Genomic DNA, 26,293 nt, shown 5'->3' with positions numbered 1-26,293 from the left:
CCGATGAGGTTTGATATCGAGAGATGCTATCGGATATCTTGAGCCCACGTCCAAACTACTTCGGATAGGCGCCAAGATCCACAATGCCAAGGGAGGTAAATATCTGTTCGTTGGCAAGAATCGTTGCAGTCCGAGGCTCTCTCTCTCTCTCTCTCTCTCTCTCTCTCTTTCTCCTACGTTCCACGACGTGATACATCCGATACCTCTTGACCATGCTCTCGATTGCATTGCGTCGATAGGTGCTCGAGACAAAAGTCCGCGGAAGTTCTCGAACTTCTTACGATAAGGGAGCAGAGCCGGAAATAAATCTGGCCGGGTCGAAGTGCATATCAGCGGAAACGTTCCAAGAACCTGCACACTTACAGTGCAAGTCCTACACACCGACAGGTCTATTTGTCCATTTCTTCTAGTCTGTCCCAACCTGGTTAGTTAATCCACCGTTCCGCGGTATTCCCTCTAATACCGTTCATCATCCTCTTATCTCACCGGCTTGCCAAATGCCACTTGCTATCTCCAAAGGTAGCCAGCTAAACGTCCATTTTATCCGTCGTGATTATCCAGACAACATTTTTGCAGGTTTCCTAGAAACGAATATTCCATTTTAGTTTTCAGGAAAACGACTTTACAGTTTTCTAAACTATTTCGTTCCATGTGTCTACCGGGTGTCCCAGCATTGAATGCTGTCGAACGTATTTCCAAAATGTGGTATAAATTATGGTCTCTCGCATTTTCATATTGCCTGTCCGCTCACAGTCTGGAAATATTTTAAATGCTATTTAAAGTTCACATATATTATGTTGATGGTTCAGATTATAAAACATATTTTATTCGCGGACATTTGCCTATTTGCCTGGGTATATTTTCACCCGGATAAATTAAATTATCAAGTGTCAGAAGCACCTTGAAAAATATGTACTAGAAGTTTATGAATAAATTAGCGAATGGTCCCAAATGTTTTTAATAGATTGCGCATGCTAATGCAATTTTCAATTTTTGGAAACCAATAGAATTTCGTTAGAAATAAATTTTATGTTCTGGCATTTTTTCAAAATTTCCAGAGGCCACAAATACACAAAGATCCGCAGGCTAGTTACACAGTTGTAAGAATTCGTCAGTCGTCCAAAGGTTAAAATAGTGTTTCGTTTGAATAGTGGAACAACGATCATTTAAAACAATGTTTGAAATATTTTTGCTCGAAAATTTGACCCAGTTCTGGCTGAAACGAAGTTTCTGGATTTGTAGAAGGAAAGGGATCAAGGAGACCTTTTCTGTTACTTTCGTCGAGCGTAAACAATGGCGTGGTCCCATTGGCGAATCGGGTACAAGGAACAGGCTTGATAAGGACACGGGAGTCACCCGTGATAATGGAGATAAACCTCGATAAACCAGTCACCGCCGAAAATATATAACAGGACCATGACGCGAGTCGCTGCGAACTTTTCTCTCGGCACGCGCCAGTCGACAGTCATGGCCAAGTTTTACGGACGTTTCTTCATTGTTCTGGCGTCCCTCTGCATCGGTGCACAGTGCGCGGAAAAACTCGTCAAGAAAGAATGGTGGGAAACCGCTTTGGTCTATCAGATATGGCCGAGAGGGTTCCAGGACAGCGACGGGGACGGTGAAGGAGATCTTAGAGGTACGTACTTGCTCTACGATACTTGTCCCAATTACCGTGCCATTAGGCCAACTTGTTAACTCATGAATTAGTCATTTCATCGGTTTGAAATCTATATGAAAACCATCTGAACCTCTTTCTTTTTATGGGAATATCAAAAATGTTAAAATGTCTTTCATCGGTTTAAAATCTATATGAAAACCATCTGAACCTCTTTCTTTTTATGGGAATATCAAAAATGTTAAAATGTCTTTCATCGGTTTAAAATCTATATGAAAACCATCCGAACCTCTTTCTCTTTACGGGAATATCAAAAATATTAAAATGTCTTCATAATGTATTTAAAATAAAAATAGAGGTGCCAATTAGTATGCCTTGAGAAATCCTTTGATCACATTAGGGTAGGAATGTTCGATTCTGGTACGATCCTTCAGAAAATCTGTTGTAGTCTTTAGTGGCATATGAACGTATTTCATTTCCTATTAGGCGGAAATTAGGCGAGCTGCAATAGCGGGAAAATTTTAAATTTGTTTGTTTCCTCGTATCGACGGAGCGGCGAGGAAAAGAACTACTTACGACCAAATATAGTCACCGACCAGGTCTATTTTATCGTTTGCCGGTTATAGTACCAGCTGAAGTTACTTCGGAGTTCCTAGTGCTATGCCGGTAACTAGACTGTGCAATTATTACGGTGTAGAGGGAAACTATTAACCAAGACTATTAACATTTTCATTTCTTTCTGTTTTCTCTATTTTCCTCTATGAAAATGGAAATTTGGAAATAAAGATCCATAATCCGTTGGTAATGTAGCGCAGCGACATTATCATTCGATGTGAACTGGTTTTCCTGGAATAAGAGAGTTTGTAATCCACCGAGCATGGTTTATCATTCGAAAAATGCGAATTTTTTAAATTGGATCTATGAGTGCAGATCTATAATGTAAATCAATTAGATTGGATCTATAATGTAAAGAAATGTCTAAATAAATAATTCGAGCTTTTAGTGATGATGTGCAATAGGTTCTCACGAATTATCGGGTCTTCTTGCGCTTCAAATAAAATTTTTAAAATATGGATCTCGTGTGCAGGCATCATCAACCGTCTTGATTACATCAAAGATCTTAACGTCGATGCTATTTGGCTGAATCCCATCTATCTGTCGCCTATGGTCGACTCTGGATACGATATCGTCAAGTATGATTCCATACATCCACTGTTCGGTAATTTCGACGACTTTGATTTACTTGTCAAGGAAGCACATGATCGTGGTAAGTACTATTTTAAATCGTAGAACGCACTATTTTCAATTAATCGAATGGTTCCAAAAAGAAATAGACTATTCTGAAATTCTTTTCATTTTTATACTGTTCGAAATTACACTCACCCATTTCTTATCCTATAAATTCTTTCGCTTTTATCATAACAATCATGGTTCCCGGTTTCAGGTATAAAAGTCATTTTGGACCTAGTACCGAATCATTCCAGTGACCAACACGAGTGGTTCAAAAAATCTGTGAAGTATACCAGAGATTATAGTGATTATTACATATGGGCAGACGGTTCTTTCGATAAAAATGGCAGACGCGTGCCTCCTAATAATTGGGTATGTGAATGTTTGTCGTGAAGAATATTTAAACTGATTCTTGGGCGTTTTCTGAGAAGCACAAGTTTTTAAAGAAATTTCAAATTTTCAATTTGAACACTACCTTATAAAAATTTTGTTTTATTTAGGTGAGCACCTATAGCGACGAGCCTGGATCAGCATGGACATGGGAGAGCAGAAGGCGACAGTGGTATTACCATAAATTCCACGAATGTCAACCTGATCTCAATTTGAGAAATGAAAATGTGTTGGCAGAATTACTGGTATAACACCATGTAACAGAATTATTGAGTTGTAACATAAATTCGTTCGATTATCCTCTTGTCATTTCTCAACAAACTTCAATATCCTTCTTCACAACTAAATTAACGTTAACATTAGAACATAATTTATTCTTGCAACTAAACGAATTTACATTACAACCTAACACAGTCTTTACCCGATATATGTCCCAGATATCTAGCCGATAAAAGTCCCACTGCCGCGGGGTATACCCTCTGAGGGGCCCCAAAGCTCGAGTGACCTCGGTCGCCGAGGTATCAAAGAATAGCATCTATATATGTCCCTGGCCAGACCCGTGTTTTGGACATATATCGAGTAGACACTTTATTGTTATATCTTCAATTTCGCAGAACGTGACCGACTTCTGGTTAGACAGAGGCGTCGATGGCTTCCGGATCGGCGCTGTATCATACTTATTCGAAGACAAGGCTCTAAGAGACGAGCCTGTCGTTGGAAGCGGAGATTACACTAGCGGATTACCTGAAAACACAGATTTTGTGTACAAATTTCGCTCGCACATCAATCAATGGATATTAACCAGAAAATCTACCCCAAAGTAAACACGACAATATCATTAATTTATCGATAAATCGCAGAAGATCACATAACGTAATTGTTTCCTTACAGATTGCTGGTCTTAGAATCCTACGACTCCCACGACAAACTGATAGCACTTTATGGCAATGGTACCAGTGTCGGCGTTCCCCCTTTCAATTTCCGTTTTATATCTTCCATACAGAACTCCAGTACAGCTGAACAGATTAAGAATGTTCTGCATGATTGGTTGAACATGATTCCCGCTAATGCGAGCACGAACTGGGTGGTGAGAAAATGCTACAATAATATTTTGTTAACATCAAATTAAGAAATTGGGAAATTCTCAAAGTGAAAAATTCAGCCATTCGTTTAAAATCAAATTTCTTGAACAGAGATTTCAGTGAATTTAAGGTATTCTTGAATTCTTTTTTATCTGTATAAAAAGGTGATCATGCACTTCTAGCTCTCCAATCACGATACCTCGCGAGCAGCGTCCAGAATTGGCCTAAATCGGGTGGACGGTCTCCACATGCTCAGTTTGCTATTGCCCGGACAAGCGTACACCTATTACGGGGAAGAGATAGCAATGTTGAACAGAGAGCTATCATGGAGCGAAACGATTGATCCGATGGGTAGATCGAGAACCAAAGAAACTTATCAGAAGTACTCCAGAGACCCTGCTAGAACACCAATGCAGTGGAACATCGACAGATCAGCAGGATTCTCGAACAGCACGACCACCTACCTACCGGTTCACCAAGAATACAGAAGCAGAAACGTGGAATCGCAACGGCAAGAACCGCAGAGTAACCTAAACACTTACCAACAGCTCTCTGCACTTAGGAAAGACGAAGTGTTCACCCACGGCGGCTACGAACTAGATACCTTGAACAATGATCGCGTGTTTGTCCTGAAAAGGTGCGTCAACTATGATGGTACTGTTAAAACTGATGCTTCCACAGACGGTTCCAATTTTCATCCTCCAATTGTAAAATTTTTCATTCGATTCCAGTTGTCATACTCCAGTTGTAAAATTTTATTTCAATTCCAATTGCCATACTTCAGTTATAAAAATTTTATTTCAATTCCAATGGCCATACTCCAGTTGTAAAAATTTTATTTCAATTCCAATGGCCATACTCCAGTTGTAAAAATTTTATTTCAATTCCAATGGCCATACTCCAGTTGTAAAAATTTTATTTCAATTCCAATGGTCATACTCCAATTGTAACAATTTTAATTCAATTCTAATTGTCATACTCCAATTGGAAAAATTTTATCTCAATTCTAATTGTCATACTCCAATTGTAACAATTTTAATTCAATTCCAATTGTCATACTCCAATTGGAAAAATTTTATCTCAATTCTAATTGTCATACTCCAATTGGCAAATTGCAATTCCATTCCTATTTTCATAGTCGATTGTGAAATCTCAATTCTGTTCACAGATTTCTCAAAGGCCATCCTTCGTATATTGTCGTTGTCAACTTAGGACTGCGCGAGGAGAATGTCAATTTGACGACACTATATCCAAAAATTGAAGCGTCCATGGATGTTGTTGTTGCCTCCAGCAATGCTGTTTCATTCACGTTAGTTCAACTCTCTGTTTAATGATCGTCAGATTGCGTTAAATATTGTGATTGTCAATCTCGTGGAAGCAGCCAGCGAGTTTTAATTAATACAACTGATTCACTGTTTAGGAAAGCAATTCCCACAGAGAAACTGATCCTCAGTGCAAACGCAGCGTACGTGTTGAAAGTCGAAGATAGGAAAGACACAACAGAAACGCCTGGTTCGTCAACCTCGAAGAAGCCAGGACACAATTCTGCTGGCAACTCGATGGCAATGTTACAATTGCTAATAACCACTGTCGTGGCAACAATGCTGTTCAAATATTAATCCTTAACGCTTTGACCGCCATGTCGGCCGTGTGCAATCTCGAATAAAAATATTCGCACAGCTATTAAACGAACTTTTAATTACACTAATCGTTGGCGCGATTGTAGTGCAACAGTCGTAACAAATTATCAATTCACCCTCCTGCGTTGCCAACATAGTATTACCGTCTGAATGGTATAATTGAATCAGATACGTTTGCTATGAGGGATTCATTTCAGAGAATTCATTATAATTTCATTGTGTTACGCCAACTTATCAAAGAGATTTTTCTTTCCCTTGACTTTATTTATTTGTTAAATACTTACTTAACTTAACTAAATACTTAAACTTTGTTTATTTGTTTCTTATCACTGCATTTTGATTTTTCAATTTACCAATTACTGAATCTCAGAGGATTTAGTGTTATAAGTCTAATTTATATCTGTCGGTTTAGATCACCTAATATTATGATGGCTAGATTGCAAATAAAAATCTTGTATATCAATTGCAGCAAACGGATTTGAAACAGAAACATGCACAATAAAATTATTGTCAATTTGAAAACTGGCACATGCCATAAACTCGCAAAAATCTACAGCAACTAGCAATGACAGTTACAATTCACCAAGCTGACAAATGTTGTATTTGTCACAAGTCGACTTATACGTTACACGTTCCCCAACGTCCTCCGCTATACAATCTCCAACTTCACTGATAGTAATTTTATACAAACGGAAGCACTCGTCTTTTCTTTGCACTAACGTCTTCCGCCGGCGTGTGGAAGCTCAAAAGTGCCAGAGAGCAATCTCGAAGAGCCTAACCGCGAGACACGGTAATCTATGGTTGTCGGCACCGAGAAGAGGAAAAGAATAGAGTTGTCGGGTGATCATAGTTGCAACGTTCGTAACAAACTTAACAATTCACCCTTCAGCGGCGAGTCTCGGGCGTGCAACATAGTATTACGTAGTACGCTGTTTAGCCTTGATTAATTCATTAGCGTCGGCGTTTTCTTCGCCGGGTGGATATCCATTAGCGTTTCGCGGTTGTCCGACGGGCCCATGAAAGAGGCATTACTTCCTGGTCTCGTTTGCAAAATGTAAAATGCTTCTGCGATCCCCGGGGGCTGTGCACCGATTAATTTCACGTCTAGCCGAGGCGAGTCGAACGCTTCTGTTATGTTCGTTAAACCGACGCCGGAGAAGGCAGTCACCTTCGCACGGCTCGCCGTGTGCTTGAACATGTACTGGCCGCTCGAGTCGACCGCCAACAAATTTCGGAGGAACCTCCACAACTTTCTAAAAGCCCTGAGCTTGCTCTGCACGATCGCGGTGTTTCTCCCATTGTCGTACTCCGTCTACTTGAATCTGCAACGCGACGACTCCATCAACTTCGCCAAGGCAGCCTGCATGACGCTCGCATCCGTTCATGTCATCGGACAGGCAGCGGTCAGCTTCTTTCAGCACGATCAGCTACAGGTGAATCTCCAATAAACTTTTTACTTTCCACGAAGATCCTCGGGATACTCGAGACATTGTCTCCAGAACGAAAATTCACCCGTTCATTATTTTCACGTATTCTACAACCATTTACTTCCTCGGTCTCCGTCCCTCGGTCTCGATTATTTAACCATAACGCTTCTGTTTTTAATGATTTCCGTGGGAAACTTTTACTAGATTCTAGAAGACGATGTTCTCTTCGTCTAGATCCTATATTCCAGAAGGTAATTCTAGATTCTAATTCTAGATTCTAGATTCTACGTTCTAGAAGATGATGTCCTCTTCGAGTAGATAGTAGATCCTAGAATATGACGTCCTCTTCAACTAGACTCTAGATAGTAGATTGCGATGTCCCCTTCATCTGGATTCTAGATCCTAGAAGACGATGTCCCCCTCATCCAGATCCTAAATAGTAGAAGATGTCCGATTGGTCTAGAAGATGACGTCCCCTCCAACTATTCTCTTCAGCCCCATTCTCCATCTTTATCTGCAAAACAACTGTTTCAGTATCTGATCGAGGAGATGGTGACATACTTCCGGAACATGAAGCCGTACGAGAGGGAGGTGTACCAACGGTACGTGGACAAGTATTCGCCGTTTTACGGGATATCCACCACCTGGAACGCGTTGTCAGCGTTCTTCGTGATGATCGGGGCTCTGTTCACGGCGCAACCGTTCCCGATGGTGGCGGAGTACCCGTTCCCAGTCGATCACGAGATCGTTAGGTCCACGATCTACCTGCAGCACTCTTACGTTTGCGTGCAGTGCATGTGCACTCTGAACTCGAACATGATGGCCGCGATGCTGATGCTGTTCGCAGCGGGGAGGTTCGAGATTTTGATAATTGATCTCCGGACCGCTACCAGCATCGACGACTTGAAGAACTGTATCGAGCAGTGCTACGTCGTCAAAAAGTAAGCCGACCGCTGGACCGTGGATCTTTGTGCAAAATAAAAATTTTAGAAGGAGAATTTTGGAAAAAACAGGGGAGACAGGAGACATCATTGATCAAATGATTTTCTTGCAGATTCGCGCAAGATGTCGTCCACGGCGTCGAATACATAACCATAATCACGTTGATCATCAGCAGCGGGAATCTCGTGCTTTGCGGGCTGAACATCATCGGCGTAAGTACTCTCAGAGGAGCCTAGCCTTTTGCATCTAGAGATCACTGTGATATCGGGAGAACGATGCTTTTGTTTGTACAGCGGCAACCAATTATGGTGAAAGTTCAATTCATTTTTCTCGCCGGGTCAGCGCTGATCGAGGTATACATGTGCGCGTGGCCGGCTGACGCTCTGATGGAACTGGTGAGTCGTTTGGCGGACAAAGAACGCAACATTATAAAGTACATCCGTGGGGAAAAAAATTGCATTCGTATTTTTCACATTTTCTCACTTTCTCTACTTTCTTTCTTTCCTCTTCCGTTGCTTTGACTTCTTTATGTGCGTTCTCTATCTTTTTATTGTACAGTACAACATTGCACAATTATAGAACCGCCCGTTTTTCCAAATTTTTCAGAATTTTAATCCTTAATGATTAAGCCATACAGGATGTATCAGTATCTTGTAGACAATTGAATGAACTGGTGGCTATAGTTTTGCAAGTCGCCGTGCAATTCTGGGCGAGAAATGTGTTCTGCTGTTGGTAGTTTTATTACAATTAATTGTTAATCGTTCAACAACAGAGCGAGACCGCTGTCGAAGGCGTGTACGAAGCGAGATGGTATGATCAAGAGTTGAGGGTGCAAAAGACTGTGTTGCAGATGTTGATACCGCAAAAGCCGATAGTGATTAGCTTGAGATTCGTGATGGTGGCACTTTCTTTGAACTACTATTGCTCGGTAGGATGTTCCACTGGTATCGAAACGACTCTTCTCGCAGTTTCTATTGTTTCTTCGATTTTTCAGTATGCCTCGAACGCGTTCTCCATATTCACTGCTCTGCGAGTTGTATTGGAGAAGGAATACGATACGGTACCGTCAATTACATCCGATAACTCCACTTGTTGCAACAATTGATTAATAGTCATCCTCGAATTTTCACGTACGTCGTAAACATTTGTATCCTACAATAAAAATACAATGAAATATTTTCATTCTCCGTCTAAGCTAGTCGATGAGCCTAATCAATGGCTCTTTATGCAAAATAAAAATATTCTCCATCAACAATTGTGAGAAACAGGAATTAAATAGTTTATTCTGTTTCACCTATTTATTTTTCAACAATTAGACTGACCAAACATTTATTTCTTCACTGAACAATTCTAACAAGTCGCAAATAATATAATCGAAATATAATTTTATTATGCTATCTTCGGATAGCGAATAATAGAATCGTCTTTTAATTCCCAGTAATTCTCAGTTTCACGCGAGCAAGATATCCGAGAAAAATCAATGGAGCGTGGAAATGAAACGCTTAGGCTATCATTAGCCTGCTGCGGCTGTAACATTAATTCGATACAGATAGTGCTACTGTTACCCTGTAATTCTCGCAGTAGCGGGTAGATACTTAATTTAGCCTTCACTAATTCATTTGCAGCGTTCGTTCGTTCTCCTTTGAAACGCGTTTTCTATCTAATTAACTTGTCGGAGAAAAATCGCCGTTTCAAGGATCGTACATTCAACCAGGTCTTGATTAAACCACAACCAAACCTGTAGACTTTCTGCGGACCAAATTTTAGTCCCACCATCCCAAAAACTTAACGACAACATTGTGAAAAGACTGCGATCATGCAACGTTCCTTACTATTTAAAAAAAATCCCAAAAGGTACCCCTAAGCGTCTAAAATGTAGCTACAGTGTTTTCTCGATGTATGTCAACGACACGGGTCTAGCCTGCGACATATATCGTCCAGGAGGTACTATTCTTTGATCCACGCCGAACGTCGTACCCTACACTCGATTCTTACTAACAAGTCTAACGTTCACGAATTATCGGTAACGTAGGGCGCGACACAAGCATGATAACGGAGTTTTAAGATCCCACAAAATTGTTCCCAAAAAGTACATTGAATATTGATACTACTTCTATATTTCGTCTTAGATATTCAAATTTACAAAATCTGCAGCTATGACTCTAGGGTCTAGAGTACTATTTTAAATGCGAAAAAGTATTTTCAACTTTCATCGACAGTAGACAATTTCCAACCGCGATATGGAAGAGTAAAAGGCAACGATGATATTACCATAAATTTTTGCAAATCCTACCGTGTCCTCGACTTAAGATATGAAAATGTGTTGTCAGAATTACCGGTTGTAATACTGGCTTTGTGATAATACTGCATTTTGTAAGTCAAATAGGTAGTAATATGCCGCCAATGTCGCAGTATGTGATCGACTTCTGGTCAAACAGAGATGATAACAGCTTCCGGATCATTACTGCGTTATTTTTGTTCCAAGACAGTGATCCAAGAGGTGAAACTTTATTGAGAGAGTCTCTGAAAATTACACGATATTATTATTTGAAGAAGCTACTACTACAGGGAAATTAATACTCATTGTTAATTCCAAAAATACCAATACACAAATTCTCCTGGTAACTCAATAGCAATGTTTCAATTATTAATAAATACAGCCTCACCAGCAACTCTGTTCAACTATATTAACCACTTCTATAGCTCATATAAGTCCTCCTTGCATATGAATCAGACTAATAAACTGGTCAAAGTACTTCCTTATTAAACGTGTGCATTCTATAAACAGACCAAGAGTACACAAAGTTCATCCACGTCGGCAACACCTGTGCCTTGATCTATAGCTGATAAGTCTATTTTTATAAAAAAAACATTGGCCTCAGGTGTTGCTTTCCAAAGTCGTTATTGCCTCTATAATTTACATTAATGACTACACAAATATTCCTACTGCTCAAGATTCTATATACACACGGTAACCGAACACGAGGAATGACTCATGTCGCTTTAGTTGCTGGTGCTGCTTGTTAGCACATGTCATTCAAAAGCCAGTTGAATCTATATCAACATCGCGAACGGATGCCGGTGTTTCGGTCAGTATAGATAGCCGAGCCTTGCAGATAACAGTGTATTGTCGGTTGTTTCGAATGTATAATAACTTTTTAAAAAGTATGTCAACGCTTTGACCACTAGGAAAACTACATATTAATATCAAGATAGGTCTAAAAATCCATTGGAAATAAATGAACTCAGATTAAATGGCAATCTTCTGTAAAAATTATTAGCAACGGTGTTGTAACGAAAATAAAAAATGTCTGTGTTAACTGCAAGAAACAGGACTTAAACAAAACTGCATTCCACCTCTCAATGACTTTAATAAGTCGAAAATGACAATGTAAGTACTTTTCAATTCTTCATATACTTCTACTGTGTATGTCTTATAAGTTAGATTATTATAAGTTTTTATTTTTTTACCGAATACACAGTCCAATTACTAACCCTTTAAGTGTTTTATTTAATTTCGAAAGTGCACACCAGTGTGCTGAATTATTTTTGTCAACTTTTCACGACGTATATACTCGTCAGTGGACAGAAGAACTGCCACTTATCCATGACGAATATATTCGTCAATGATCCAATGACTGCCAACTTTTCACGACGTATATACTCGTCAGTGGACAGAAGAACTGCCATTTATCCATGACGAATATGTTCGTCAATGATCCAATGACTGCCAACTTTTCACGACGTATATACTCGTCAGTAGACAAAACAATTGCTATTCATCCATGACGAGTATATTCGTCGATGATCCAATGACTGCCAACTTGACGTATATACTCGTCACCAAATAAAAAATGTCCGAGTACAGTCGTTATTAAGCACATCATTGTCAACATTTTATGACGAATATACTCGTCACTGAGCAAAAACTTGTTATCGGTTGACGACGAGTATACTCGTCTTCGAATAAAAAGTTGTCAACTTTTCACACCGAATATGCTCGTTATTGAAGAAAAGAATTGCCACTTGTCACGACGAATATACTCGTTCTTACCCAAAAAATTGTCCTGTTGTCAGAGCGAGTATACTGGACACAAAGATCAAAACCCTTAGATTACGTTGCTGAATGTAACTCGTTAGTTCACACTTGAAACGCCAATAAATCCCTAACAGTAACCCATAAATCTTTGAAACTCGTAAAACAATCTCCGCCAGATAACACGTTTGAAACCGTTTGGATCAACAGCAGCCGAAGACAGCACGCGTTCAGTGAGAACACAGGAAAGACCGAGAGTGTTCAACCATAGGTCAAGATCGCCGGAGCACTATCGGTTGAAGACGAGGGTTAAAATAATCTACTACGAGCCCGAGAGTGTTCTAATTGAGTCGACGGCGAGCTGAACGAGTACGCAAATACCAACCGAATCGGGTCCAACGTATATCTGCGGACGCGATAAGACCGACGGAAAAAGAACAATACAAGGGTGGCGAACGCAATTTCGCCGCTAAAACGGTATCTATTCGATGCTTGTGTTTATCGGTTGCGTACGCGTTCGCCTTTTCATTGTTCTATCCTGCGAGACCGATTGCCGATGGTCACAGACCCGAAGGCTCGGCTTTCGTAAACATAACAACGAGTACACAGTCGCCGATCGCGGTATCGGGGAGCAAACGGGAACGGCCGACGGAAAGAAGAACGATTCCAGAAAACCGCTAGTCGGCGATCCAATAGCGAATCACTGTGAAGAGCATGCGAAAGCCATGGAACCGAAAGAGACCACTCACCTTTTCTACGGGAAACACAGCTTCGACGCCATCCGAATCAACGGGCCAAAACAAAAACACTGGGACGCAGGTTCGTGCACGGTCACCATTGTTACTCGCCGCGAATTCTAACGCTCGAACTGTCAATAAACTGTCAAATTCTTGAATTCGAATCCGACAAATCGCTGCTCGCTGGCCGACCGTCTGCGCATGGTCCATGCGCAGCGTGTATTTGTTTATGGTTCTAGAACGGGCCAATAGATAGCGGAGAAAAATCGATCGTAGAAAGATGATCGATTACTCGATCAATCTCGCATCTACAGTCTGTCGCAAAAGTCTGTACACGTTTAACCTTCCTTTCTTTCTGAACTGACCAGTTTTCATTTCAGAATCGATGAACGACGATTTTCGATTCCTCACTGTCGATCCCGCGTGGATGAACGTTCGACTGTTCGTGTTCTGGTTTTTATGGGCCATGCTGATAATAGTGCTCGTCGCATCGGTGCTATCTTACTGTTGTCTCTTGCCCCTGAAGTGCACTAGGCCAGAAGGAATATTTCTTTCGAACACGACAAGCACAGTAAGTAGAGCTGAGAAATGAGAGCCGAACCACCGTAAACTGTATCAAACACGAAATGCATTTAAGTCGATCACGTTGTTACAGTAAGTGTTTCTGACATCGAATCTGCATGGTTTACTTCACGATTATATACCGCCTTGAGAATCTTATCAAACCGATCTACACTTCGAAAGTGTCGACGAACGATAATGTATGTTAGTGTGCTATCAGCACAGTAGGAGATAAGGCTTCGGGTTTCATGCTTGTGTCCGCGAGTATGCAACGCAAATACATGAAGCTAGACGGAGTAAATTAAGACAATATAAAGATATTATAATGTAACACATTATTTTTGTAAACAGCCTAATATACATAGAAATTATGTAAAAATATTATATAGAAATTATGTTATTATGAAGTAGTATAGTTTGCGGGACCGAATGTATTGTAATTTGTCTTGTAGAAAAATAAATGGAAAACAAAGAAAAATTAATTTTGTACATCAATGATCATTGGCCAGCGAGTCGATTTCAAATATTCGCGCGACTCGCGAAATCTGCATTGTCAAACTTGCAGTTTCTGACATCGGGCGTGTCCCCGTGAATAAACTGCTTAGTATAAAAAATGTGTGAAACAAAGAACAGCTTAACGTGGCACTTGCGCCTAAATTGATTATTGAATATAGTGTAGCTCGGGCCAATATACTTGAGATAGCAATCTCTGTGGTAGATACGATCGGTATTTCCCGAGATCGATTATTTCGCGATTTAAGGTTCGTATATCGAATTTACTTTGTACGTTACACTTCAATGAAGTCACGCCCTTCTTTTCCGTCAAGATTAGGCGTTGTGTCGGACATTGCTAACAATTACCACGTCTGTGTCGAGTATACTCGTCGTGAATAGATCGATGTTTTCCGCTGTAAACGACGAGTATATTCGTCAAGAAAAAATTTGAAATTTTGCATTGAACAACAAGCACATTCGTCTCGAACGGGTGACAAATTTTTGATGACGAATATACTCGTCATGAACTGACGTGTACTCGACGACACTTTTTTCTTGAATGACTATTACATTCGTCTCGAAGAAGAAGAAATTCGCTTTTTACTATTTAAAGGAAAAATAAAACAAGAAACATTCGTAATTTTGCGATAAACAAAATGCAACAATCAAGAAACGATAATGTCATTCTGTTCTCGAAATTCGAATGTTTAATTCTCATTCTTCTGTTCTCCAAATATTTGTTTGTTTAGAACAAGGATATTTTAAATTTCAAATACAGATCTTTAAATAATAAACAAATGTAAATTAAAGAGAAACAAGTAGATTGTGAATGTAGACGCGCTCGATAGTTGAAGAAATATTTCTCGCTGCTCGGTGCATCCGACCCATTCGTCGTTTGAATCGATTCAACCGAAATCAGAGCAACGTCAGTTCTGAACCGTTGCACTGCGGAACCCTGTCCGAAACTATCTTGATAGTTGATCTATCAACATTTTTTATTTCAATACGTTAGCGTTCCCTCTATTCCGGAAACTGCAACAGCTGCACTAACTGGACATCTCTATTAAACCGATATATTCGTGCACGAACAAACTCTCAAAAATAATTTTCCACGATAACCTACACAATTTTGATAATTATAAAAACACGCTCTAAAGTTGTAGTTGCAATGTTAATGATTTACAGAAATACAATCAGTACAATAGGAACAAGTTGTTGCCTCATCGATTCTCTTTTCGTCTATCAATTCCTCTAAGCTTCCGTTTAGTATTGCACAATTGTAAAAAATTCTATCAACAGGCTCCCGGTAGATGAAGTTTTAACACTATGTTTACGGGACCCGTCAAAATTACGGGTTTTGACACTTTTAATTTACGACTATTAAAATTCTAAAGATTCAACAAATTTATTTCTTTGGGTATATATTATTAAAAAGAAATGGCTAAAAATTTGGGCAGCGCATTCTCCTTATTTTTCTAAAGTAATGTAAAATAGTCACTTTTAGTGCCCCGTAAACCTAGTGTTAACATTGAAAAATCTGTAGAAATCATCTGTGATCATAAGAATCTGTAATTTTATCTGGGCCCTGGGAGCCACGGAGGCTTTTAGGGACAAGGGACGGCCCTGATAGCGATCTCGTTCCGTGTGCATGTATTGGTAAAAGTAAACACATAGGTCCAGAACACAAAAGGGGGCCGAGGGAGCCAACCAGCTATCTCGGAGGGTTAAAACGCGTTCGCTTGGTCATTCTTGTTGCTGGAACGCCGGGGAACGGTGGTACAAGGGGTTCCATCAGAGAGTCGGGGTCTTCATCGTCAGACTTCACCCGGAAGAAATCGTGAAAAATCTTCATCGCCACGAAAGAGAAAGGATTTTCTCCTAACCACCCCGTGGTCGCGTGGAACGTGCGCCGCTTTTGAATACGTCCTTGGGAAAGCTTAGCAATGGAGAGTGGGAGGTTGGATTTAGATAGCGCCGAGTCGAACGGCGTCGCGAAAGAAACGGCAGTTGTTGCCACGTACAAGGCGCTTCCGGACGAGGACCAGCGCGAGCCGCCGAAAGAGAACAACGAGACCACCATGGGCAAGCCGAATAACGAGAACGAGATCAACGATGGGGCCCACGAGAAGATGCTCAAGGAGGAGAACAAGGTGTCCACGGCAAAAGACACGACCGAAGCGGTAAGACAAATCGAACACGCGATTCATGGCCGACGCACGGTGGAACTGATATTTCATGAAAGATAATATTCAAAGAATAATTCTCCAGCATTACTGCGACACGCCCGTTGAACTAGTGTAACTCTAACCCGCAACAATTTTTCCATAAAATAAGATATAACCGGGATAATAGGCACGTCCGATTATTTCCTGGTTCCACTGTGCGCCCATGAACTATCGATTCGAAATAATTTTCAGAAATTTTCTGAACCATACGGCACATACTCGATTATCATCTCAGTTATCGTAATGCACTTTTAAAAAAAAACTGTACCTTTTCTACGACAACGTGGCCAGATGGAGATATCAAATCGCACGAATATAGCAAGACGAGTTGAACAACCTGTGTACGTGACCGAATATGGATCATTTCGTGCGGGATCGGGATTATTTTTAATTCGCTTCTTCCCGCGGCTTCTTGGCAGAATTTCTTTTGTTTCGAGAGCACTTTGCTCTCGTTCCACCGATACCATAGGTGGTGTTGGTCGACAACGTGCGATCGATACCGTCTCGAATTGCTTTCTAATTCTTTTGTTACTTTTGTTATACTTTTTATAAGCATGTTGAGATTATGGAACAGAGTAAATATGATGTTTGCAGGCAACAGTTTCCCGCTGTTGCATCATCTTTCGGGGAACGCGGAACAGAGACCTTTAACTCCGGGAAAAACCTTTGATGCATTGTAAATGTATATCCTAGTTAAAAATATTAACAATTTATTATTCGAAAATAATACGAAAAAGATGATATATATATATGTTGCGTTATTCATTGATATTAAACGCGTGTATGTTGTGCATATAGCAAAGAAACTTTTGGGACAACCTAATGCTTTGTGCCTCTCATTTTCTCATTGTAATGTGTTGTTTTTGCGCACAGGTGAAATTCGTTAATGAAAATGGAGACACCAAGATCGATATCGACACGGTCAAGCAAGTCCTGTCCGGAATGGGCAAAGAAGAGTTGATGAAATTCGCCAACGATCCATTCTGGGTGCGGATGAGATGGTTTTTGTTCATTACGTTCTGGCTACTGTGGGCTGCGATGTTGTTCGGCGCAATAGCCATTGTGGTAATGGCTCCAAAATGTTCAGCGCCCAAGCCAAAAGAATGGTGGGAGAAGAGTCCTATTGTCCAGATAGATCCTGCTGAGACTAGCTCGCATAATTTGAAAGGAGTGGAAACTCTGTTGGATACCTTGAAAGCTCAAAATATTGATGCAATTTCTCTTGCATCGGTGGTTAAGGGAAGCGCAACAAGTATGTCCCCTTGCGACGCATCTATCTTTATGTTTATGTAACTGGAAAAGATTAATGCATTGCGTGTTTCAAATTACAGCTGGATCAGAAGATTTGATGGACATTAATCCAGACTTGGGAACCGCCAGTGACCTGGAGGCTCTCACAAAGGCTGCTAAAGAAAAGAATCAGTATATCATTTTGGAATTAGATCCTACGCACACATCAACTGAACATCCATGGTTTAAGAGCTCTGTTGCAAAGGAAGATCCATTCATATCCTACTATATTTGGGCAGATGCAAAGACTGCTTCTGATGGTAGACGTAATCCACCCAACAACTGGGTTAGTTATCTTTTTGTATTACAATTTGTAATAAAAAGTTGTGTGCAATTTTTTGAGAATATGTTCGATTTTTAGCTGAGTGTATTCGGAGGATCTGCATGGGAATGGAATGAGCAAAGAGGACAGTATTATCTGCATCAGTTTAACAACAGCCAACCCGAATTGAATTACAACAATCCAACTGTAGTTACTGAATTTGCTGTATGTACATTCTTTCCTTTATTTAATGTGTATGTCGCATAACAGAAAATAATGTATATTTTTTAATTGTAGAATGTGTTGAGTCACTGGTTGAAGTTAGGAATCAGTGGTTTCCGATTGGCCAACACTCAGTACTTGACTGTACAACCAGAACTTCACGACGAATTTAGGAGCACCATTCCCAGTGAAGCAGATACCTATGACTCCTTAATACACGCACATACTAGAGATCGTCCGGAGAACGCTGCAATCCTTTCGAAGTGGCAAGAACGAGTTTACAATGAAACGGACAATAAGGGGTCAGTGAGAGTGTTTCAATAACGATCACTTGTTGCACGTGCCCGTACGTTCTCTGGTAACTTATAAACTATTATCATTTGCAGATTGTTCGCCCTTCAAGACGACATCGGCACCGATATCCTACAAGTTTACAACGAGAAGAAAAGACTGATCGATATTCCGCAAAACTCTCAGTTCCTTATAACAGCTAACAGTAGCATAAATGCCACGACCTTGCGTAAAGGCATCTCGCAGTGGCTGAATTTCACTTCGTGGCCTGCTTGGGATGTAAGTTCCAATAATTTATCGAAAATACACAATCTGGCAAATAAAATGAACCACATTTAAACATTAAAGTAGAATACTTTTTGCCACGGATTCTACTAATCGAGGCATTCAATCTGTAATATTGTGTGCGTGCGTTTCAGCTCAACGGTAAAAAAAGCACTTTGAGGCAGAGGATGCCTGCAGACATAGCCGACAGTTTAACGCTGATGACTTTACTTTTACCTGGCACTCCAATCCTCACGTTAAACGATACTCTATCTGCGAAGGATGCATTTGCAATTTTATCCAAAGCTCGCGAGAGCGCAACATTCCTTAACGGTGACACGACGCTGCGGATTGTTAACAAAACTGTGCTCGTGTACACAAGGTAATATAACATATCTCCTCGACATTCAATGATTTGTAACTCGTACACTACATTTCCTTTGTAACTTAATAACAACACGTAACACAAATTAAATCCCCGTGGGTAGCATTGAATGCTTTTGAAGGGTGGAATTGATTAATTGAACTCAGTATCAATTTAGACTTCAATTCCTATGAATCGTTTAAATTATCGTTTAATACCTGCACCTCTTAACACACATCCCACATGAACATAGTATACAATTTACTAACACTATTCTATCCCCCGATTTACACGGAAGATCTAATTTAGTCAGTTACTTGATAAATTCATTTATTTCAACGTACAATGAAAGTAAAAAATACAAATAAGAAACAAAAATCGGGGGATAGGTATATTGTAAATCTGGGTATAGGTATATTGGTATAATTAAAATTAAAACTAACAGGATATATTGTGTAATATACTAACCATTAATTTACCTTGTTTCACGCAATCTTCTATACTCCACAGGAGCTGGTGAGTCCTAATTTACTAACATATCGCATGTAATTTATGTTCTGTAGAAATAACTAAATAATAATCTTGGTTTCGATTGATCCAGGATATTAATTTATGTAGTCGCACGAATCAGCTTTCTTCGTTATTCATTTCCGAAGTGCTGAAATAAATATTATAATCGTAATCAAACACTTAGGTTGAAGAGCGGCAACCCTGGCTATTTGGTAGCATACCAATCAGCGGAAGAACCAACTGTTGTGGACGTGTCCATGTTGCCGCAGGTTTCGAGTGAAGTTAGTGTTGTAGCACACAGTCCTAATTATGTGCAGGACAGTGATACAATAAGGTAAATTGCCTTGCAGCCTTCATTAATTTTCAAGAGAATCGGAGACAGTTTTATTTTATAAAACAATTTTCTTTTATTTCAGAACAAAGTTGTCCTCTAACAAGGTTCCTATATCCGGGAAGAGCACCGTTGTTTTAACGTTCGTGCCAAAAAATTAAGTTCATTGTGATCCAATGAACCACACTGTATTTATCAAGCATAATCGTTTGCTTATTATTCTCGTATGACTGCAATTATGTATTCATTTCGCCAATTGCAAGTGTGTAATTAAATCTGAATGTAACAAGAATTATTCCATAATATATCCCATATAATAGTATACATTTCCAAAAAAAAAAAAAAGAAAACACCTTATCAATTATCAGTCATTAAGAAAAATACGATTTTTTATTAGCTTATATTAATCAATACAACTTGATCTAACTTACGAGGGAAGCCCGGTTCATGACGCTAAAAATAAGGGCATTGTTAAAGATCTTTCTGTTAAATCTTTAATTATATTTTATATCGTGTTCAAGGGGTAAGTGTTGATTTGTTTAATTGAAAAATATTTAATGATATGTATGTACAAACAATCGATGTATCGAAGCTGGCAAACCGAGTTCCTCCTTAAGTTTAGTGTTACAAATTTGCAAACAATTCGAGACAAAACCGAAGTGGACTGTATATCATAGTAGGGGGCAGAGGAAATATTCTTTTTCTAAGAAAAGTATTTGTATTTCGTTAATTTCGTCTTAGTCTTTGCGGATTCGTAAGCCTAACTGTGAGAATATAAAACAGCGCGGGTAAAGGAACTAACGCGAGCATCGCCGGATGTACGCTGATGCCACATTGTGTTGCAACGGCGACAATACCATACGCGTGTAACAGCCAGTGACCTAGTATAACTATCACGTTCTTCATATTTGTTATGGAGCTCAACAACAACGACCTCATTGTCTGGAAAACACAAGAAATATGATACTTACTAATTTTAGATTAAATGAACTTAAAAGAGGCCTTACCTGATTTAGTTTAAATGCAAAGTGCGCCGCATTAGATAATACTGACAACGTTATTGTTATGTACGGAAATGAGTAATCTGTAAAGAAATGATGAACATACAGAAAATTCCATTTTTTCCCATAATGTATATATATGCATATATTCAACTCACATATTAGGCCACCACCAATTGCATGCAATAACGCTAGAACTGGATAGAAGTACAGGGCAGCATAAATAGAAAATTTCCCATTGACTGGTAAAAGTCTCATAGCTATTAACGGCCTTATCAACAACATGATAACTATTCCTAAGGCGTAACAGATGAAGACCATAGAGTACCTAAAAATGAAATCGTTTGTAAATCTGTACGAAGAGAAAGTATTGCATAATTTGACAATCCTTTGTGTACTGACAAGGGATAAACAGCTTCTTGTGTACAATGTAGAGAGTCTTCATAGTTCCGAGTAGGATTGTGGAACAATGTGTACCAGTCTGAAAGTTTGGTTGTTCTACAAGACGTGATCTTGAAGGTACCCATGGGTTCAGACAGTTGCACTGTAATGATAGAAGCAGCAACAACCTCGAATAACGCAGACAGATGCAACACGATCACTTCCTTGGGTATATTGTGCCGCAAAGATGTAGTATCGATGCAGAGCCAATGTAACACTAAAGGCAATAGCGCCATGAACCCAAGGTAGAGCCAATCGTAGAATATAGGCTCATCGTTGCATGGGACACAGATCGAAGATGCATTTACCCTGAATCCTTTAGGGCACGCACCGCAATCTGTCCAGTTTCCATCGGGCAATAGTTCTCTTCCACAATACAATCCAGGGCATGCATTCAAAACACTCGCTTTTGGTACTGAACACATGGAGACTTGTAAACAGGGAAATGTTTATAAATATCTTGACTATTACACTTGTCTCTCAACTTCTGCTACTGGATACGCGCATTATTTCAAATGTCAATAGAAATAGTTTGAGGTTAGACTTGAAGAATAATAAACAGAGTAGCTTGACATGATCTCGTAAACGTTTACATTATAAATTCTTCTATATTTTGTCGGACAGATTACAGTTTACGGGAACGTTTAATTTTCAAAGTTTCGCAGAATGTGTTAATAAACGGTTTATAAATTGTAATGAAGTGTGCAACGTCATCTTACGATTGGATGCACGAATAATAGATAAATCGTAGATCGGTGAAATATCTAGTGTTGCGTTAATTATTATTTGTTGCTAATCACGATGTAAACTAATATAACAGTAACAAAATTGAAAGAGAAGGAAACGTGTGTTGCACGAAATTGTAATTACAATTGAAGATACATTGTTGTTGGTGAATTATTACTTTTGCTTTTATGCAATCACATTTCACGCAATTTTTATATTACTTAAGTGTGTGTTGAAAGTATTCAGGATAAAAAATATGTTCGTTCGACATTGACTTTAAAAATTTGTTTTATCCAGTTTTCAAGACTGGAGAATGCATAAACATCTGGAATCTAGTTATTCGAAACTTATATGTTGGACTTATGGAAGCAGATTCATTGACTGTCACCGCGAAAAGCCATAATAATAGTAATTAGACTGCAAATTTGATGCATTTGTGACAAAAATAGCTACTCATAATTTCAAACTGTAGAAAGACTGAACAAATTGAAAAATAATAATAACAGTTTAATTTATAATGAAAATTCCGCATTAGCAAAGCGAAGGAAAATTGCAGAATAAATTATAGTGCAAGGGTTTAGTATGTATTGCTGCAATTACTTGCAGATTTAAATTTGCAACATTTCGATAACCTTATCGATAATCACGTTTCTAGTATACTCGTTCGCTGGTACGGGTCTCGAAATTACGAAAGATCGATAGGATTTCGATAGTATCGAGACGGGTCGACGGGTTCTAGTGAAAAAAGCGACGACGCAAGATGGCGGCCGGGGTAAAGATTGGTAAAGTGGCGCGCCCTGGACGGTTCGTGCGGGCTCGTGTTCGATCGGCAATCTCCGGCCGAGGATTGCCGAGCGCACATTACTATTTTCAGGCACACAAGGCACCTCTTGACGGGTTTTCAATAAGTGAAGAGGGCGACGGTGCGAGGGACCTGGTTTTTTTCCTTTTTCCATTGAAATCCTCGGTGCGGTGGATACTGAAATTGTAGTGGGCCGTGGGTGCGCACGCGATAAAAAACCGTACGATGCTCTCGGGGATACGGCGGCGAGTTGACGCGTAACAGTCTGTCGGTCGGTTCCGGCAAAAATGAAAGAAGCTCGTCGGTCCGAGCAGCTGATGGCGGCCGAGTGCTGTTCGAGCCTCTGTGTCGTCCCCCATCACGGCGTTTAAGTGAGTGTGTGCGTTCGGCTGCGCGTACGGAGTGCGGCTACCGCGTGCGCTACAAGAAAAAGATAATCCTGTGGGAAGATAGATTTTGCGCGGCGAGAGGACCGCCTCCTAGACGGGTCTACCGAGCTATTTCGTAACGGTGCTTCTTCTCTCGCGCGGCTCCTCTGAACCCGACACGCAGGCAGGCAAGAAGGCAGACAAGCAAGCAAGCGAGCGAACAACCAGTAAACGCAGGCAGCAGGCACGACACGGTAAGCCTGCTCTACACACAAGCCGTTTTCTACTCTACGCCGACCGTGAATCGAATATACCGTAAAAAAAAGTCCGAGGGACCGAGGCGGGTACGACGTATCATCACCGGTCTCGATTTCAGGTGACGCGTATAATCCACCGTACGAACCAGCAAGGAGAGACACGGTGACGGTGTACACCGCTTCTCTGTGCTCTACACGGTGTAGGTGGGAGCATTCGACGTACGACGACGGGGCGTGCGTTCGCGTGTGACAACGCCTAACAAGCGATCGCGCCCCTTTGCTCGCTGGCCCGATACACAACGACGTGTGCCGGCCGATTACCCGTACGAATATTTTCGTTCTCGGACTCGTCGTGACACTCGATGGATCTCGTCGATTGAGCAAGTCACCGAACCCCTCTCGACACGACTAACACGACACGTTGTTCCCGTTGTTACACACGGATAAATATCCTCCTCGTGCTATGCACGCACGACCATTAAGTCTCACCCCTCTCCGGCCCAGGAACGTCTGAACAGTAGGTTACCGTGTCCAGGGATACCACACACTACACCTAACCCTTCGGTTCACGAAAACAAAAAATACCTCGTGCAGTACCGATTTCTCCTCATTGTGACTGTAGTGAGTTCATCCTCTTCTACGCGGAATGCGGCTTCCTCGGAGTGGATGCAATCCTCTTTAGTCGCGTCCAGCGCCGGTAAAGGCCAGCAGAGGCTCGAACGTATATCCAGCGTTCAACCTCCATCCGGCTCTCACGGTGCCTCTGCCAACGCCAACATGGCGGTCAACCTCGTGGATATGATAGATCCCTTCAACATGAAATGTCACAAGAAGAAGTCCAAGAAGTCCCAGGGATCGTCACGCTACCGTAACTCCCAGGATGTTGAACTACAGCAGCTACCGCTGCTCAAAGGTTAGTCAACGTCAACACGTTATCGTTTCGCCTGTGGATCGTCTCCACGATACCATGGAACAGTAATAGTTAACGCAGATACAGCAATGTCCTTAATGTCTCTACGATGTCTATTTGATGTCTCATTGATAGTTAAACTTCTGTAGACAAGCGAATTCATCGCATCTCTATTGCTGTATCCGCGTTGCATGAACTACATGGGAATGTAGACTCTGTTTTCATAGTATTACTCTTATTTTATCGTACAGATTACTATGGTTAAAGATAGATAGCATTTTACTAAGGTGTCATCTATCCTTGAACCTCTATGACAATTGGCAACGCATCTGCAGTTCTAATATTAAGTAATTACAATATATAGATAGAGCAGAATTACATCCCGATGGTAAACAATGTCACCATCCAATGATGTTATTGATTCCAACGCGTACATTTCTTAAGATTCATTCCATTCTGATTTTTTTCAATGCAGTTGAAACTGTTTCGAGTAATTGCATCATTAGACAATTGTGCAATCGGATAATGACAAGACTATTTACTCCAGCAACCACAGAAATGGTTGTATAATTTCTGATTCAAGTTGTTCGGTAGGATCTGCTTCAAGACAAGTTTGAAGAGTGTGTCGTGTTCCTGAAGTTTTAATAGTAATCTTCATTACGTAATATCGAGCGATACGCGTAGATAATATCGATTTGATATTGTTGTAGCTGATACATTAGATTGCTCGGTGTACGCGTATGCCCGAAATCGACGAAGCTAACCTCAAAATTTTCGGGGCAAAGGTGTACCCGTCCATACTGAAACCGAAAGTTTGTTTCGTATTTCTGTTTGGGCGATGTAATAGCAAAGATATTACGAGTAGAAAGCTCGATTCATTCAGCGTTTTAAGCTGTAACTTTCCGCTTTGTGAACATCGTTCGGTGTACGTTCGTATTGACGTACGTTCTGAAAATCGATGAGGAGTAGCAAAGCAGAGGTCAGTTCGCGTTACTCGACCGATTTTCCTCCGATAGAAATTTTCGAACGGTTTCTGACGATTTTCAATACCGTTCGAGCAAGAAAAATCCAATTTTACGCGGAATCGCTTGCAAGTATTTCATATCCCTAAAAATTTGCATTCGGGAAACATTGTCGTTCGGTGTACGGCAACATCGCATAATTCGCTAAGACAGAAAATCTACATTTCGTCGCTTGCAAATTTCCGTCGCGCCATGTGCGAGTCACCTTACGTCACGTATTTTTATCGTTCGCCTCGGGGATTCTGTTTGTCAATTCTGTAAACCCTGCACGATGACGGGACACCGTTCGGTTAGCTACAAAATCAGATTAGCTGCGAATTCTGATTCTGCTCTTGTTGATTAGGCCGTTCCCCTGCTGCTCGTCCTTCGGACCGCTCTTACATAACCTGTACAAGCTTATTAGCTTTTACAGTTGGACGTCACGTACGGCATAGACTGTTGATCTACAAAAACGACTCGGCTGCACATGCTGTCGGGACCGCGATTTCGAAACGGAAAGATTACACTGTCCTCTGCGAATGCTATAGCTGCAATTAGATACGTAAAAACTATTCGAAACCGCACCGATAGAAACGTTACCCGAAAATTAGATCGAAGAACATTAGTAATAATAATAATCCTTATCTATTCAGCCTCGTGGCTAGAAATCGGACTTGACTTCACAATATGTTGATTTAACTTAACCTAAGCATCCAACACATACACATACATCCGTTTCCATTCGCTCCTTCTTTCTCCCCGTTTCTCCTATTCCTAATTACCTTATCTAACTCATCTATTGCACATTTTACTATACTTTGAAGAACATCAATAATTTTGACCCGTACGAGATTATTCATTACTCCAATGTTT

The 26,293-nt window shown here is 40.4% G+C and overlaps 6 protein-coding genes and 1 long non-coding RNA gene across 10 annotated transcripts in view; 5 read left to right on the top strand and 2 right to left on the bottom strand.

Moving 5' to 3' along the window:
- Positions 1 to 1,188: 1,188 nt before the first annotated feature.
- Positions 1,189 to 5,998, top strand: LOC143361727 (maltase A3). The gene is made up of 9 exons (XM_076801324.1): positions 1,189 to 1,636; positions 2,703 to 2,882; positions 3,060 to 3,217; positions 3,346 to 3,480; positions 3,850 to 4,055; positions 4,127 to 4,322; positions 4,500 to 4,954; positions 5,486 to 5,626; positions 5,738 to 5,998. The coding sequence occupies exons 1-9, from the start codon at positions 1,417 to 1,419 to the stop codon at positions 5,934 to 5,936; spliced, it is 1,890 nt and encodes a 629-aa protein (XP_076657439.1). The 5' UTR covers positions 1,189 to 1,416; the 3' UTR covers positions 5,937 to 5,998.
- A 631-nt stretch (positions 5,999 to 6,629) lies between these two features.
- On the top strand, positions 6,630 to 9,590 carry LOC143361729 (uncharacterized). Of its 3 annotated transcripts, none has more exons than XM_076801328.1 (6): positions 6,631 to 7,390; positions 7,934 to 8,325; positions 8,439 to 8,538; positions 8,620 to 8,721; positions 9,099 to 9,254; positions 9,321 to 9,590. In XM_076801328.1, the coding sequence occupies exons 1-6, from the start codon at positions 7,091 to 7,093 to the stop codon at positions 9,429 to 9,431; spliced, it is 1,161 nt and encodes a 386-aa protein (XP_076657443.1). In that variant the 5' UTR covers positions 6,631 to 7,090; the 3' UTR covers positions 9,432 to 9,590. The 3 variants fall into 3 exon arrangements, with proteins under 3 accessions (XP_076657444.1, XP_076657443.1, XP_076657441.1); XM_076801326.1 differs by having other exon boundaries at positions 6,633 to 7,390; positions 7,919 to 8,325; XM_076801329.1 differs by lacking the exon at positions 8,620 to 8,721 and having other exon boundaries at positions 6,630 to 7,390; positions 7,919 to 8,325.
- Positions 9,351 to 10,949, bottom strand: LOC143361732 (uncharacterized). The gene is made up of 3 exons (XR_013083513.1): positions 10,907 to 10,949; positions 10,663 to 10,849; positions 9,351 to 9,478 (listed from the first exon to the last, which is right to left on the bottom strand). It is a non-coding gene; the product is annotated as an uncharacterized LOC143361732 (long non-coding RNA).
- Positions 10,950 to 12,850: 1,901 nt separating this feature from the next.
- LOC143361731 (uncharacterized) lies at positions 12,851 to 14,127 on the top strand. The gene is made up of 3 exons (XM_076801331.1): positions 12,851 to 13,181; positions 13,480 to 13,670; positions 13,755 to 14,127. Exons 1-3 carry the CDS (start codon positions 12,851 to 12,853, stop codon positions 13,755 to 13,757), a joined length of 525 nt encoding a protein of 174 aa, XP_076657446.1. The 3' UTR covers positions 13,758 to 14,127.
- Positions 14,128 to 15,909: 1,782 nt separating this feature from the next.
- Positions 15,910 to 20,236, top strand: Cd98hc (CD98 heavy chain). Its single transcript, XM_076801325.1, has 9 exons — positions 15,910 to 16,335; positions 17,254 to 17,632; positions 17,712 to 17,956; positions 18,032 to 18,157; positions 18,230 to 18,456; positions 18,541 to 18,724; positions 18,865 to 19,091; positions 19,768 to 19,917; positions 20,000 to 20,236. The coding sequence occupies exons 1-9, from the start codon at positions 16,099 to 16,101 to the stop codon at positions 20,073 to 20,075; spliced, it is 1,851 nt and encodes a 616-aa protein (XP_076657440.1). The 5' UTR covers positions 15,910 to 16,098; the 3' UTR covers positions 20,076 to 20,236.
- A 39-nt stretch (positions 20,237 to 20,275) lies between these two features.
- On the bottom strand, positions 20,276 to 22,510 carry LOC143361730 (JNK1/MAPK8-associated membrane protein). Its single transcript, XM_076801330.1, has 4 exons — positions 21,318 to 22,510; positions 21,074 to 21,243; positions 20,922 to 20,998; positions 20,276 to 20,856 (listed from the first exon to the last, which is right to left on the bottom strand). The coding sequence occupies exons 1-4, from the start codon at positions 21,779 to 21,781 to the stop codon at positions 20,641 to 20,643; spliced, it is 927 nt and encodes a 308-aa protein (XP_076657445.1). The 5' UTR covers positions 21,782 to 22,510; the 3' UTR covers positions 20,276 to 20,640.
- A 395-nt stretch (positions 22,511 to 22,905) lies between these two features.
- Positions 22,906 to 26,293, top strand: part of Wdb (serine/threonine-protein phosphatase regulatory subunit widerborst) — a 54,217-nt gene continuing 50,829 nt past the window's right edge. Inside the window, exons 1-3 of one of the 2 annotated variants that reach the window (XM_076801237.1) lie at positions 22,906 to 23,506; positions 23,629 to 24,026; positions 24,132 to 24,422. In XM_076801237.1, coding sequence (XP_076657352.1) covers position 24,026; positions 24,132 to 24,422 — 292 coding nt within the window. In that variant the 5' untranslated portion in view covers positions 22,906 to 23,506; positions 23,629 to 24,025. The remainder of the gene's footprint in view (positions 23,507 to 23,628; positions 24,027 to 24,131; positions 24,423 to 26,293) is intronic. The other variant, XM_076801238.1, reaches the window with a different exon arrangement.

Source organism: Halictus rubicundus, chromosome 15 (genome assembly GCF_050948215.1).
Source record: "Halictus rubicundus isolate RS-2024b chromosome 15, iyHalRubi1_principal, whole genome shotgun sequence".
Lineage (NCBI taxonomy): Eukaryota > Metazoa > Arthropoda > Insecta > Hymenoptera > Halictidae > Halictus > Halictus rubicundus.
Note: the sequence above shows the minus strand (reverse complement) of the source record. Positions and strands in the feature narration are given on the sequence as shown.

Coding starts and splice junctions, on each gene's coding strand:
- LOC143361727 (XM_076801324.1), top strand. CDS start 1,417: ATGACGCGAGTCGCTGCGAACTTTTCTCTCGGCACGCGCCAGTCGACA. Junction 1,637..2,702: donor CGGTGAAGGAGATCTTAGAG/GTACGTACTTGC, acceptor TCTCGTGTGCAG/GCATCATCAACCGTCTTGAT. Junction 4,056..4,126: donor ACCAGAAAATCTACCCCAAA/GTAAACACGACA, acceptor GTTTCCTTACAG/ATTGCTGGTCTTAGAATCCT.
- LOC143361729 (XM_076801326.1), top strand. CDS start 7,091: ATGTTCGTTAAACCGACGCCGGAGAAGGCAGTCACCTTCGCACGGCTC. Junction 8,326..8,438: donor CAGTGCTACGTCGTCAAAAA/GTAAGCCGACCG, acceptor ATTTTCTTGCAG/ATTCGCGCAAGATGTCGTCC. Junction 8,539..8,619: donor GCGGGCTGAACATCATCGGC/GTAAGTACTCTC, acceptor TTGTTTGTACAG/CGGCAACCAATTATGGTGAA.
- LOC143361731 (XM_076801331.1), top strand. CDS start 12,851: ATGCTTGTGTTTATCGGTTGCGTACGCGTTCGCCTTTTCATTGTTCTA. Junction 13,182..13,479: donor ACAAAAACACTGGGACGCAG/GTTCGTGCACGG, acceptor TTTTCATTTCAG/AATCGATGAACGACGATTTT.
- Cd98hc (XM_076801325.1), top strand. CDS start 16,099: ATGGAGAGTGGGAGGTTGGATTTAGATAGCGCCGAGTCGAACGGCGTC. Junction 18,457..18,540: donor AATGAAACGGACAATAAGGG/GTCAGTGAGAGT, acceptor TATCATTTGCAG/ATTGTTCGCCCTTCAAGACG. Junction 18,725..18,864: donor CTTCGTGGCCTGCTTGGGAT/GTAAGTTCCAAT, acceptor CGTGCGTTTCAG/CTCAACGGTAAAAAAAGCAC.
- LOC143361730 (XM_076801330.1), bottom strand. CDS start 21,781: ATGTGTTCAGTACCAAAAGCGAGTGTTTTGAATGCATGCCCTGGATTG. Junction 21,244..21,317: donor CAAGAAGCTGTTTATCCCTT/GTCAGTACACAA, acceptor TTTCATTTTTAG/GTACTCTATGGTCTTCATCT. Junction 20,857..20,921: donor TTGCATTTAAACTAAATCAG/GTAAGGCCTCTT, acceptor TGTGTTTTCCAG/ACAATGAGGTCGTTGTTGTT.